At 37.4% G+C, this 14,560-nt stretch overlaps 1 protein-coding gene across 1 annotated transcript in view; it reads left to right on the forward strand.

The window, feature by feature from the left end:
• The window catches only part of ARMC2 (armadillo repeat containing 2), a 42,864-nt gene that overhangs the window by 26,389 nt on the left and 1,915 nt on the right, over positions 1-14,560 (forward strand). The window contains exons 11-18 of the mRNA XM_081941607.1: positions 1,706-1,926; positions 4,522-4,667; positions 7,034-7,133; positions 9,359-9,668; positions 10,739-10,861; positions 13,209-13,322; positions 13,896-14,028; positions 14,187-14,347. Coding sequence (XP_081797733.1) covers positions 1,706-1,926; positions 4,522-4,667; positions 7,034-7,133; positions 9,359-9,668; positions 10,739-10,861; positions 13,209-13,322; positions 13,896-14,028; positions 14,187-14,347 — 1,308 coding nt within the window. The remainder of the gene's footprint in view (positions 1-1,705; positions 1,927-4,521; positions 4,668-7,033; positions 7,134-9,358; positions 9,669-10,738; positions 10,862-13,208; positions 13,323-13,895; positions 14,029-14,186; positions 14,348-14,560) is intronic.

Genomic DNA, 14,560 nt, shown 5'->3' on the forward strand with positions numbered 1-14,560 from the left:
AACGTTTAGCAAGCCATTGGGTATCAGTATCTATATGTTGGAAGTACAGGTGGTCTTTGACTTATATCCACAATTGAGCCCAATATTTCTGTTGTTAAGTGAGACATTTGTTAAGTGAGTTTGCCCCATTTTATGACCTTTCTTGCCACAGTTGTTAAGTGAATCACCACAGTTGATAAGTTAGTAACACAGTTAAGTGATTCTGGATTCTCCATTGATTTTGCTTGTCAGATGATTGCAAAAGGGGGGGAATCACATGCCCTTGGGACACAGCTACCATCATAAATATGAGTCAGTTGCTAAGCATCTGAATTTTGATCACACGATGCTACAAAGGTCATAAGTGTACAGTTATAAATCCCTTTTTTCAGTGCCATGGTAACTTTGGACGATCACTAAATGAATTGTTGTAGACTGAGGACTACCTGTATAAAATTATGAAATGAAACATATGTTTAAAACTTGTTCTATAATTCCATAATTTATTTTAATAGACATAAGTTTCATATGATGCTGGAAAGAGAAATATCATATAATTTAAATACATTACTGTGCTATTAATTATATACGGACAATTTGGAATGCATTGAAATATAAAGAACTCTGAATTTATTTGTGTGTGTGGTCAGTAGCTAAAAAGATGTTTGATAGAAAGATTTTGCTACATCTGATTTCAAATGCTAGATTGAAGATAAGTGTTCGCGATAGAAAGAGTGGTCAATATTACTCACATGGTCAAAGTTTGTAACTTAGTTGGTCTTCCTCTCTCATTCTCTCTCTATATGTGTTTATGTGTTTTTATTTCTGTTTAATGTGCCTTTAATTTTTTCTCTTTTTAAAAAAAATTAAAGTAAGGCAGTGGAATCAAAAAGTAAAATCTGGGCATAGCTGGGTATTACTATTAGGAAGACAAGATACTTTTTAGCTGACATAAGACACATGATTAGTACCTACTAATAATCAAATAATTAGCCTGTAATTATTTTTATTATTGTGACCAAGACTTTTCATTATATGCAACTTCCATTTAAGCAAATTAAATTCTGTGCTGATTTCCTTTTTAAAAATGGACCCTCTTGCAATCACTAAGGGCTATATTTGCAAAAGGGAAATTTCTATTGCTTTGCCCTCATCAAAAACTTTCCTGGACTCGGGAGAACGTTTAATCCAGGCCTTGGGTTTGGGATATGCTCACATAGTTACAATGGAAAAAAACCAGCCAGAAATAGCTTGTATAAACATAAGCTCCACTGTTTCAAGTTCCTTCTCTTCAACAGATTTCCTTAGCTATTTCTCTTCCTTATCCCTCATCTGAATTATTGCAATGGCAGCTAGTAAATTAATCTTGAGCAACTGTCTTTACAGTCCCATTGAATGCCTTCATTCAAAATACTTTAAATAAATAACAACACAGAATTATTTATTTATTTGATCCATTTTATATTGCTTACTATATCACAAATTTTACTGTAATTTTGTATACAATAATCAATAGTTTAGGAATTAATTAATTTGAAAAATGAATATGGCTGCCCATTTCATTCATGGTGACTCTGGGGCAGCTAAGTTAGAAAGCTATTACTTTATTTGATAGCTCCTTTGAAAAAATAAGGCGTGGATGAACTAAACCTTATTCTGCTGAGGGGGGGAGGGGAGAGAATTGCACTGGAGAGGAAGAATCACATCATGCTATTTTTTTTTATAGACTCTCTGCTTGAGATTCTGAGAACTGAAGATTTGCAAACAAACACTGAAGCTTTTCTTTATTGCACTGGTGCTATAAAATTTATTTCTGGCAATGCGAGTCTCATTAATGAAATGGTCAACAAGGGAGCTATTGAAATCCTGCTGCAAGTAATGAGAATGATTAATGAAATTAATGAAGATGATACTCGATTTTCCAGTTCAGGACATCTCTTGGTCCAGGTCAGGATTACATTTTTATTTCCATTATTCATTTATTTCAATGTATTGAACTAAAAAATTTCAAACTTTCTAATGGTGTTCCCTTGCCAGGTTTGACTCTTGGTGGACTGTCCAAGTTTTTTTTTTCTTAACACTATTGTGGAAGTGGTTTGTTACTACTTTTGTTCTGAGATATTTTCCAAGTATTCAGTCTAGTCTATATTATTCCAGTTCTAACTTTGTGTCACCTTGGTGAGCTTTTCTGAATTAGCTAAAGCAATCTAAGGTGCAGCAGGCGCTTTAACTTAATAGTTCTAGAATGGTCTATAACACGGGTATCAAACTTGCTGTGTCATGTTGCCATCGTGTGACATTTCACAATGTTTTATCCCTTCGCTAGCTGAGGTGGGCGTTGCCTGCGCATGACGCATCTGGCCCGCACGCTGCCAGTTTGACACCCCTGATCTATAATGTCCATTATTGGAAACTGATAAATTGTTACTAGAAATTATTGGAAAATTCTTACTACCGTACATACCAAACGAATAGTAAGTAAGGCATTCCTATCCTGTTGTGTCTTCCTGCCAGTTTCTGACATGTGCAGTAGAGCTCTAATTGTGTACTTACTGAATCTGGGTCTTGTATTTATCTATTTCATTTTACTTTGTATGTAAAATATTTGTATAGCGCCTCTTGTCTAAGATTTAGGCAGCATAGTTACTTCTTGCTGATAAGAGTACAACAATCACAGTAGCTCATGGTATTGTGTCAGTATAACATTCCTTTCTTGGAACAAACAATAGGACATACAATTAAGAATCATTGAAGTAGAGAGATACAAGATGCAAGCTCCATCGAGGACTAATGGAGAATGGGAATGCTCTTGTTCTAATAAGGCTGACCATGAAATGTTGAAATTGATTCCAGAAAATATTTATTTATTTTATTTATTACTATTGTTTAGAAACTGCCCATCCTCCTCACATAAGGCAATATCACCTTTGAAAGCTGTTTAGCTTTACATTAGGCTTGAAAAGAATCCCCAAGTTATTATGTTTGAAGAAATTAGCAAAGCCTTCTGTGACTTACAATAAGTACCTCATGTAACCTGAAACCTGAGATTTAAAAAAATGTTGAAAGATTTGTAACTGTCTTTGCTAATTAAATGGACTAATTGTTTTTAAATGTATATAAAGAAATAACTATGTCTTGCCATCTGTCAATAGCCCTAATGACTTTAAAAAAATGTATTAAAAATTGTATCATACCACATGCAAAATAAATAATTGTAATTCCAATATTATCTTTTTAGAGAAAAATATTTTGGGCATAAAAAAGATGAACTGAAGCCTAGTAGTTCTCTGTTCAGTTGTGAAGTGAGAGTTAAAAATAAGTCAAAGATAGATGGCATGGTTTGGAATCTGTCATTTAAGGAGCTACATTTGATGGGATACTATGTGGCATGCCTTCTTGGCTATGGCACCTGCATTGTGGAATATCCCCTCCACTGACACAATCACTCCTGACTCTCTAAAGCAGCGATGGCGAACCTTTTTTGGCTCACGTGCCATAAGTGGGGGGAGCGCAGGAGGGTCGTGTGCGGGCATGCTGCACCCATAATGGAATGCGCGACCCCCAGTGCGCATGCGCGCACTACAGGCGCTCCCCCTCCCATTTTTACATGCTTTTTTCTCCCTCCCCAGGCTCCAGAGGCTTTATAGGAGCCTGGGGAGGGTGAAAACAGCCTCCCCCGCCCCCCCGGACTCCCTCCCGAAGCATCAGGGAAGCCTCCAGACAGTCCCTGAAGCCTTCGGAGCACTCAAAAGGACCCTCCGAGCAAACCGGAAGTCACTTCCGGTTTGCTCGGACGGTCGTTTTAAGCGTTCCGAAGGCGTCAGGGACCATCCAGAGGCTTCCCTGACACCTCCAGAGGGCTTCTGGGGGAGGGCGGGGAGGCTGTTTTCACCCTTCCCAGGCTCCTATAAAGCCTCTGGAGCCTGGGGAGGGCGAAAAATGGCTTTAAAAAGGGTGAACTCAGCTGGCCAGCGCGCGCATGCACGCTGGCCAGCTGACAGGGCAGCGCCTCGCGTGCCCTGACAAATGGCTCCGCGTGCCACCTGTGGCATGCGTGCCATAGGTTCGCCATCACTGCTCTAAAGGCCTCTCAAGAACTTCTTGTTGCCAGCTGAGAACTGGCAAGCTAGTAAGATGGCCCTCTCATTATAATCCCTTCACCCATGATTTGTTTTATTAATTGTTAATGTTATCAATAATAATAATTGCTGTTATTTGTAAACTATTGGTTTTTTAAAAAATTATTCTACTACACTGAGAGTCCCTTGTATTGTAAGATGGACAATTCTATAAATTTGATAAATAAAATAGAAGCAGCAGCTCCGAATGATGAATAAAGTTATAAGTAGGTATGTTTTTAACAATAAAGCCTGTATCATTGTTTCATATTTTGAAGTTTAAACAACCTACATTATTTTAAATTTTCCACGGAGCTTCACACTACTGCCATCAGAGGAAGGCTGTGCAAAATGTAGTTACATTTCCTAATAAAATTATGTTTACCGTGTTTGTTTAATTCATATTTAAATGTATTCTCTTTAGCTCACTGCCACTTTACGAAACTTGGTAGACTTACTTCAGTCAAGGTGCAAATTCCTTGAGTATGGAGCCATTCCAGAACTCTGCCTCACATTGGAGAAACGTATGAGTGACAAGGATGTATGTACCAATGTGGCCAGAATATTCAGGTAGCCCCACTGTTTTTTTTTAAAATACAATGTAGATCTTTTTGCTTCTTCAAGCAACCATCTCATTATCTATTGAAGTGGTTGCTTCCATGGAGATACTGTTTATATTTCTGTTGAAATACTTTGTATCAGTATAGCGTTTAATTCCTAAACGATTGTCTTGGCTCGCTTTTTTGAATCAGAAAACACAAATCCTCTGCAATCCAAACACAAGTAGGCCACCCAGTCTGCTGGGCGCCCTTGAGTACATTATCTTTTTTGACTTGTGGTTTCTGTTAAGAGTGTTAGTATTTCTTTCCCTCACCCAGCCAGCAGATAATGTGTATGGGAAAGGATTATTGTTCTTTGCTTCTAATGCTGTAACCTGCTTTTGGATTGCTATAAGGGGGGAAGAAGAAACGTTATTGCTTCCTCCTTCTTTATAGCAACCATGTTCAAGATTGTGGATTTTTAAAATGACTGCAAAACAGAAATTGGCCTCAAAATCATTAGGCATGAAGAGCATAAGACCTCTTCCATTGTGCCTTTTAAATATTGTTGCTTTTCACTGTTAAATATGGTGCAGTACTAATTTTGAGTTGTTTTATTGGGAACGGATTAAGTTCTGCCTACTCCCTAAAAGATCTTTTACTGAATACTACTGCGTCTGTCTATGTGAAGGTGTATTTGAATGGATATATATGTATGTGCAAGCAACCAATAGATATGGCCTCAGGTTACTAACTTAACTCACCCATGCTCTAAGGCAAAGGTCATCAAAAACATCCCCATAGGAGTGAATTAGGGGCATTGTTTGTGTAATACACAAAACTTCTTATATTCCATCCCTTGTGTGATTCCTTCAGAAAAAGAATGCCACTATATTAAAGAGGAAATCTGTCTCTTGTAGCAGTGGCCATTGGCAGCAGGCAGCATTTAAGACTGAATACAATAATACGTTGATTTTTTTTTCTGTTCAGTAATCCATAATTAAATGGTCCAGTGAAACAGGTCAAGGTCTTCTTGCCATCAGCTGAGGGCCTCAGGACTTTGTTTCGCTGTCACTGCTGTCGTTACTTCTTTTATTCCTTCTCATAAAAATATACCACTTTGCTTTACAGCAGCCACTTCCTGTATGTGTCCCTTGGTACTCTTTGAGCTTGGTGGTTTTCTTGCAGACATTTCATTACCCAAACTAGGTAACATCCTGGGTGCACTGATGATGTTACTTAGTTTGGGTAATGAAACGTCTGCAAGAAAACAACAAGGCTCAGAGAGCACCAAGGATCTCAACCCTGAGCTACAAATATTCTCCTTTATTGGTACTTCCTCATGTTTTTTGCTGCTGCATCATCCTTGGCTGCTGCCACTTTGTCTTTCTTGTTGAGATGCTTGAAGATGTTTGTGTTGTCTACACGAAATCATAGTGGGACTCAAAGAAACAGTAGCGGGATTTGGGGTTATCTTCTACTAGCAACTTAAATTACTGTATTTTTTGCACTATAAGACACTCCAGACCACAAAATGCTCCTAGCTTTTGGGAAGGAAAACAAGAAAAAAAAATCCTGCCTCTGCCTCCCAGCAATTTGCCTCATTGCAGCAAACAGCCCTGGTCAGCTTCAGCATAGCCTGATTTAGCTCAAGCAGCTGATTGGCGGTTGGATTGGCCTCCCAGAATACCACCTATCAGCTGTTCTAGGCTGCGGGGATCGCTGCCGCCTATCACTGCCTCTGTGCGCCCCATTTTCAGTCTCTGTGTGCTCCATTTTCGGCCTCTGCACGTCCTATTTTTGGGCCATTCCAGGTGGCGGGGATCCCACCTGGATGCATGGAGGCAGCGATAGGCAACGGCAGCAATGGGTGGTGAAGATAGTGATGGCCAGTGGCGATCCCTACAGCCTGAAACAGTTGATCGGAGGTATTCCAGGAAGCCGATCCAACTACCAATCAGTTGCTCATGCTAAATCGGGCTGTGCTGAAGCTGACCAGACTGCTTGCTGTTTGCTGCAAGGAGGCAAATTGCGGGGAGGCAGAGGCTGAAGGGTGGGGGCCGATGAGTGGGCGGGGCTTCAGCAGCATTCACTCTATAAGACACAGACATTTCCACCCACTTTGGGTGTGTGTGTGTGAGTGTGTCTTATAGACCTAAAAATACAGTAAGCTTTTGATTGTCATTATTCCTTGTGATAGAATTGGGTTTTTTTAGTCATCAAAGTCATAGCACTTGTTTCTTTAATTGTTACTTCTATTGAACTGTACAAAAATAGCAAATGCTGGCCTTTTCATTTTGTACTATGAATAATGTTTAAAACCAAAACCAAATACTTAGATTTAAGTTGGAAATCATAAAAGAAAATCTCATCTATATTATTGTTTCAAACATGCAGCAAACTTTCATCCTTCAATGACTGCTGTACAGCTTTGGCAGATTGCTCCAGATGTTATGCCTTATTTTTAGCCCTGCTAAACGAATATCCAACAAAGCAGGTCAGTTTTTTAATCTCCTGTTTTTTTTATATATTTTAATCCTTTAATGTGCCTGTGGTGTTGTATGTATGTTAGTCCATTTTTAGAGATAAATTCTATGTGTATTTTCCAGATAGAAATGAATGCCTTCAGCCATTTAGGCACTTAGAAATAGGTTCCTGGTGCAATACAGTCCTTTACTTATCATCACAATTAGGACCAGAATTTCTGTTGCTAAACGAGATGGTTATTGAAAGAGCTCCACTTGATTTTGTGACCTCTTTTGTCATGGTTGTTAAGTGATCACTGCAATTGTTAAATGAATCGCATGGTTATTATGTGAATCTAGTTTCCTCCATTGACTTTGCTTGTTGAAAGCCAGTTGGGAAAGTCACAGATAGTGATCACATGACCTTGGGATGCAACAACCTTTGTTGTAAGTCACTTTTTTCAATGTTGTAACTTTGAACAGTTACTAATGGTTGCAAGGCAAAGATTAAATGTTGATGTAGATAGTACAAACCTCCTACTTACTGAGATGTAATAATAGAGGGCAATATATAGATTTAAGGGCTTGGTTGTGAAGATTCTGTATTTTTTTAGCCAAAAATGGAATGAAAAAACAACAAATAACAGGAAAAAAGAATGATTTTTAAATAATAGGGATGCATTAAAACAAATAATGTTTTCATAATAAGAGCAGATTAAATGTTTCTTTTGACTGTGTTGCTATGTGACGATCCCACTTCATTACAAATTGACATAACTATATATTTTTTACTGAAAAAGTCAGTAAGGCATCAGGTTAGAAACAAGGAGGTCATGAGTTCTAGTCCCACCTTAGGCAGGAAACCAGCTAGGTGACCTTGGACCAATCGTGCTCTCTCAGCTCCTGGGAAAGAGGCAATAGCAAACCACCTTTGGAAAACCTTGCCAAGAAATTTGTAGGTTCTAATCTAGGCAGGAATCAAACTGGCTCAAAAATACATACACTTCTCTCTTAATGCCAATTCCATTATTATTGTTGTTTCGGATGTCTATGCCATAACAGTGGAATCCTTTCCCCTCTTTTATTATGAATTACTACAGAGGAGTACTAATGCACACAAGGCAGAGTATGGATTATTCCAGTGTGTATCAGTACACTTTATTAAATGGTAATGTGCTCAATTCAACTGAATAGTGATATTTATTCAGATATACGTAGTTCTATTCCAATCCTATTGTATCTTTTTTAAATCTGTTTTGAGAACTGAATAATGGGACTCTGTTGACTAGCAAGTCCTAACCCTGATTCTCTTATGTGGAAAATGAAAGTGTTTCAATGTGTCAGTAATAAGATCTTATTAGTAAGTGTTGTTTGGAGTAAATGTTGTTGTTAGCTGTGAAGTTGTGTCCAACCTATCATGACTCCATAGACAACGTTCCTCCAGGCCTTCCTGTCCTCCACCATCCTCTGGAGTCCATTTAAGCTCACGCCGACTGCTTCCGTGACTCCATTCAGCCACCTCATTCTCTGTTGTCCTCTTCTTCTTTTGCCCTCAATCTTTTCCAGCATTAGACTCTTCTCCAGTGAGTCCTTCCTTCTCATTAGGTGGCCAAAATATTGGAGTAAATACACAGATATAAAACTTTTAAGATGACAATGAAGTTAATAATAATAAGCCTAGCTAGTTTAGTACTTCCTAATTCTCATTAGGTAGCCAATAATTTTTAACAGTATTAGAAAATGAGCATCTTGAACTTCATTGTTCTGATACATTAGTGCTTGATGCATCTATTATATTCTTTTATGCAGAAAGGAATCATTCAAAAATTATATCTTTATGTTAATATTACATGTTATAATAGAAAAGAATTATGTCTTAAAGATAAAAGTGAATCAGTTTTCAAAATAAGTTTTTCTTTGCTAAGTATTTGTTTCAGACAACATTTGTTTGTTGTACATTGTAGTTTGTAGTTGAGTAGTGTGGTGTTGAGATTTGATTTTATTGAAACCTGTTATAAATGTGGGCTTAGAATTGTGGGAAGTTATGTTTTGAAAATATTGCTAGAGATTACATGCTTCTGTAAGGAATGTTTTATGCCATTTGTATATGTAAATATGATAGATAAATAAAATCATGCTTGGTTGCATTATGCATTCATTCACTTTTGTACTTCTAAGTATGAACTGTTTATTGAATATTGAAAATTATAGATTTTCATTTACAGCAAATCACTTCCTTTCTTATGTTCAATTTCAGGACTTAGTTATCCGTATCATTTTCATTCTTGGCAATTTAACAGCAAAAAACAATCGAGCCCGGGAACAATTTTTTGAGGAGCAAGGAAGCATTGATACACTCATAGCACTTTTCCAGACTTACCTTGAAAAGGTTCCTAATCATAAAGTGTGGAAAGATGGTGAAATAAAGAATCTCAGACACCCTTCTGAAGCAGAAGACATTCTCATTAAGCTGATAAGAGTGATTGCCAATCTGTCCATTCATCCAAATGTAGGTGCATGTTTGGCAACTAATCATCACATTGGGGCATTGCTTATTACAGTACTTGGTAAGAACTGCTTTTGAATATATCATCTGTAGAAGACAAACCATCAGTGTTAAAATCATTTGGCTGACATTATGTCAGACTTACCAGTGCCAATGTACATTTTCTGAAAGCACTAAACACTCTTAGAATTGTTGCTCCGCCACCTTCCTCAACTATAAGGAAATACTTTCATTATGTTAGGGAATTTCTGGAATTTTTTAAAAAGGTTCTTAGGTACTCATGCCCAACGGATAATCCAGATCTGGTCATGTCAGTTGGAATTGAAATCTAACATAACTTGAGGGCACCAGGTTGGGAAGGGTTGGAAGGTTCAGAGAACTAGATGCATAGTTAAAAGTTCACCATTATCTATCTATCTCTTATCTGTAAACTCATTGACTGTTTCAGTGTCCTGCTATTTAATCCACATCCTGGAAAACACGTGTTAGTTGTATTCTGTATAAACTGGCCATTTTAAATGATGGATTTCAATTCGCATTGGCTGCATCGTAATTGTGTAGCCCATAAAGACCATTATAATTGGGACAGCATTCCTGTAATTCTTTGTTTTAATTCTGTGCATTTTAAAAACTATGGTGACCATCATCTACATGGTACCAATTGTATTAGCTGATCAGAAATTAGAAAAGAGAGTTGGCAGGAATTTTGTCTTCAATTTTTTTTTCTTTGCTTTTTTCCAAACTTTCCAAGGTCTTGCTGGGCATATCATGTATTCAGATGTCAGTGTGAAGGGCTTCTCCGGAAAATAAATCTACGTGGCACTAACAGTCAACACTGTCTTTGTGCTGCCTAATCAATCAATCAATGAAGGACTTCAGTAAAATGAATGTGTACATCTGCTTGTATAAAAAACACATGATTTCACACTTTGAAATGGCCTCAGACAAAAAGGCTGAATTCAGCATCAGAATTTTATTGAAATGTTGCCAGTTCCTTATTACAGCAGTTAATTGTTTGGCTTCATTTTATCATCTCGGTGTAACTTTTTATACTAGAATGACTGAAGTTATGATGAGATACATAATCAGTATCATGATAAAAGACTGAAGTCTTCTCTTCTAAATCCCTAGAGTGCAAGTCGGTTGAGGAATGTGAGGAACTGGTGATTAATGCCATTGCAACAATCAACAATTTATCCTTTTATCAAGTGAAGAATTCCGTAATCCAAGAGAAGAAATTACATATTGCAGAATGTAAGAGTATTTTAAAAGTTAATTCTCTCATCTTTCTATTTCATGGTAACAGTATTGCTTATAAATAATATAGGTTTGAATGAAAAATCATAAAAAGGGGCTGATCTGATTTACTAACTTTTTCAGACAATTTTGTAATGATAAAGCTGGCCCAATTTGGCTTAATCTTTGTCGTGTTTGTTTTTATTGATTAGCCTTATAAATGTTGAATTTGTAAGCTGGTTGATTAGCATATTACCGCCCTTTCACTAGTTTGTCTTTTGTTTTTGTTCCTAACTTATGTCAAAGGTTTGAGTAGTGTAAAACATTATTCTTTGATTCTATAGATAATAAAGCTGAACTGCACATCACTCAAAGGTGTCAGATGAGATCTTACGGAATAAAATCTTCAGACACACAATATATTAATAGGGATTTTCTGTTTTTGTAGATATTGCTGAATTGCTAGCATCTCTCACAATTGGCTGTGCTGGCTGAGTTTGCCAGAACTTGCAGTTCAGCATCTTGTGAATGGGCGGAAACGCCACAACTCTGATATGCATGGTATTTTTTAAAAGTTGGGAGTCTTTGTTTACAAGAGATTTAGCAATAAAGAGGAAAGATAACTTCCTGATTAAGTAAGGAAAATGCCAAGATTGTCTGGATATTCAGTAAGATTAGTGGAGGTTTGTCAGCAGATAAGGAACAAAGGCAGGAGAAATGTCAAGTTTTACAAGGGTGAGATTAAAAGTGAGAAAGTAATTGTTACAGTTTCAAGCAGAATGTAGAAAAGAAAGGGAAATAATATTTGAAAGCTTTTTTTCCTAGTTCTTCTACTAACTAGGCTTTCCAAACAGTATATACCGTATTTTTCGGTATATAAGATGCACCCCCCCCAAAAAAACGTGGGTGGAAATATCAACCTCCCAGCAATTTGTCTTTTAGCAAACAGCCTACTCAACTTCAGCAGAGACTGATTTAGCACGAGCAACTGATTGGCGGTTGGATTGGCCATCTGGAATTCCACCAATCAGCTGTTCTAGGCTGCGGGGATCGCCGCCACGACCTACCGCCAACTCTGCAGGCCCCGTTTTCAGCCGCCATGCATCCCCTTTATGACCTCTGCACGTCCCATTTTTGGCCCATTCCAGGCAGTGGGGATTGCTGCTGCTGGCTGGAACAGGCCGAAAATAGAATCTGCAGAGGCTGAAAACGGGATGGGTGGAGGCTGAAAATGGGGCGCACAGAGGCCAAAATTGGGGCGATTGGCGGCGGCGATCCTCGCAGCCTGGAACAGCTGGTAGGTGATATTCTGGGAGGCCAATCCAACCATCAATCAGCTGCTCGTGCTAAATTATACTGTGCTGACGCTGACCAGTCTGTTTGCTGTTTGCTGCAAGGAGGCAGATTACTAGGAGACAGAGGCAGATTTTTTTTTCCTCCACAAAAGCTAGTTGTGTCTTATAGTCCTTATAGTGTGAAAAATACGGTAGTTATATCAAAATGTATACAGTCCTGGTCTAATTGTATGTTTCAGTGAATCTCTAAGTAAAAATAAACTGGCATAACCTCTGAATGGTGCAAAGTTACACACATCTTTGTGGAAATTTAACTGCACACTTATTTGTGTAAAAACTTTGAGCAGGTTCAAAGTTTTAAAAAATCCCCAGTAAATATTGCAGATGCAAAAGTTTCAAAATCTTTTCGGTGGATATTTTGAAATACCTCCTTTGGCAGGGAAAAAAACAGCTTTCAAACATTTGTGGTAATGACATAAAAAAACCTTTTGGAACTTTTCCATGAAGAACTTTTCTAAATCAGAAATATTTTAGATCTCTTTGCATGAACTACACATTTGAGTTCTCCCTATAGATTTTCAATATTATTCATTTGTGGGTACTGTGAAAGATTGCAAAAACCTCTCTATTCTGTAAATAGGGTTGATTTGAACATTGTCTTCCTGAAGTATCCAACTGTTTTAAACTTCGGTTTCATTGACTTTGGATATTACTTCTATACTATGTTGATACCCTGCTTTTAGTGTTAAAATTTGACCAAAGGTAACTCTAGGCACACCATTGTATAAATTGTATTTATATGTAGGTGTCATGGCACTTTTAGCCTGAAGCACAATACAATACAATATCAGAGTTGGAAGGGACCTTGGAGGTCTTCTAGTCCAACCCCCTGCCTAGGCAGGAAACCCTATACCGTTCCAGACAAATGGCACACAACACACAACTCTGAGAGGCTAAAATAAAGATGCTTAATTGGCTCTTCTGGGAGATATATTAACTGCTCTGCTTTTGGAACAAGGTACTTATCCCTTACAAATATATAAAATGCTGTGGTTTTTTTCCATTTACAGTACTTTTAAAGATGTTAATGAGCAGTCATATGGATGGAATTCTGGAGGCTATTCGTGTCTTTGGCAATCTTTCTCAAAACCATGAAATCTGCAATTTTATTATACAGCGAAAAGGTGAGTTCCTATCCCATTAGAAATAACCATGTTACATGAAGTAACACAATATATTCACAAAATGTTGCCGGTTAGATTTGGCTTCAAACAAATGGCTGTTAAAACAATCTGCGTAGAAATAGTTCTATTTGAGAATGCTTTAATGACAAAAGGTCATTAAAAAGAGATGGTTAAACTTAAGCAGAATTTGCAAAGGCAGGTATGTCATTTCATACAAGACCGTGATTGCTTCCCAATTAAAATACATTTTACTTTTAAAAAATTGAAAAGCTCAGAATGTAATGAAACAGCAATGCATAAATTCAACTTTTTTTATCAGAGGACTTTTTAAAAAAACATCAAGATTAATTGTGCTGAAAGTAGTCATGCCAAGTGCTCATATCAAGATTATTGGGATAAGCCTGTGAAAGATATGGCATTTTCATTAATTGCATAGAGTGTTGATAACTGCTACAGAAATCAATATTTCAGTCCTTTAGAAGTGGCATAGCAGTATTGTAATGGTGCATCTGATAGTTATCTGTTCTTAAAAGCAAGTTTGTTCTCTTTGATTTTTCTTCTTCTGTGATCTAGTGTACAAATTCATGATTGCTTTGCTTGATGCCAAGCATCAAGATGTCTGCTTTTCAGCCTGTGGAGTTCTCCTCAATCTTACTGTGGATAAAAGCAGGCGGAGTATTTTGAATGAAGAAGGAGGAATTAAAAAGTAAGTCCTAGAAAATAGCTGAGTCAGAAAAGATATTGCTGAAATGCACACAGGGGCAGGGAGATATCTAGTATATTGTTCTATTTTCCTACAAGGCTTCTACAAAGACACTAGTTTTCAAGGGTTTATTAACAGCTATTCACCTATCATTACAACAGATTGATCGATTGCTTAAGAGATTTTGGGCCCACAGACTGGCAACTGGCTGGTTTGATATGCAAAACTTTGTGGAACTACAGTGAGAATGTTACAAGTAATGACCCCTGCTTTGAAGACGATGATTCAAACTGCTTACTAGTTCTTCTTATGACATTTCTGGGTAAGTTGTAAAAACCGTTTCTTTAATGAATGGAAATAGGACACATAGAAAATTGCTCACGATTTTTTTTTCTATGTAGCCCATTGTTTTCTTTACAGTCTTTCCAGAGTCTTAGCAAGAAATCATTACTAGCAATAACAAAAGCATTTCTATACTGCTTCATAGTGCTTTACATCCCTCTCTAAGCAGTTTACAGAGTCAGCAAATTGCCTC

Source organism: Natrix helvetica, assembly GCF_964273705.1.
Source record: "Natrix helvetica genome assembly, chromosome: 2".
Lineage (NCBI taxonomy): Eukaryota > Metazoa > Chordata > Lepidosauria > Squamata > Natricidae > Natrix > Natrix helvetica.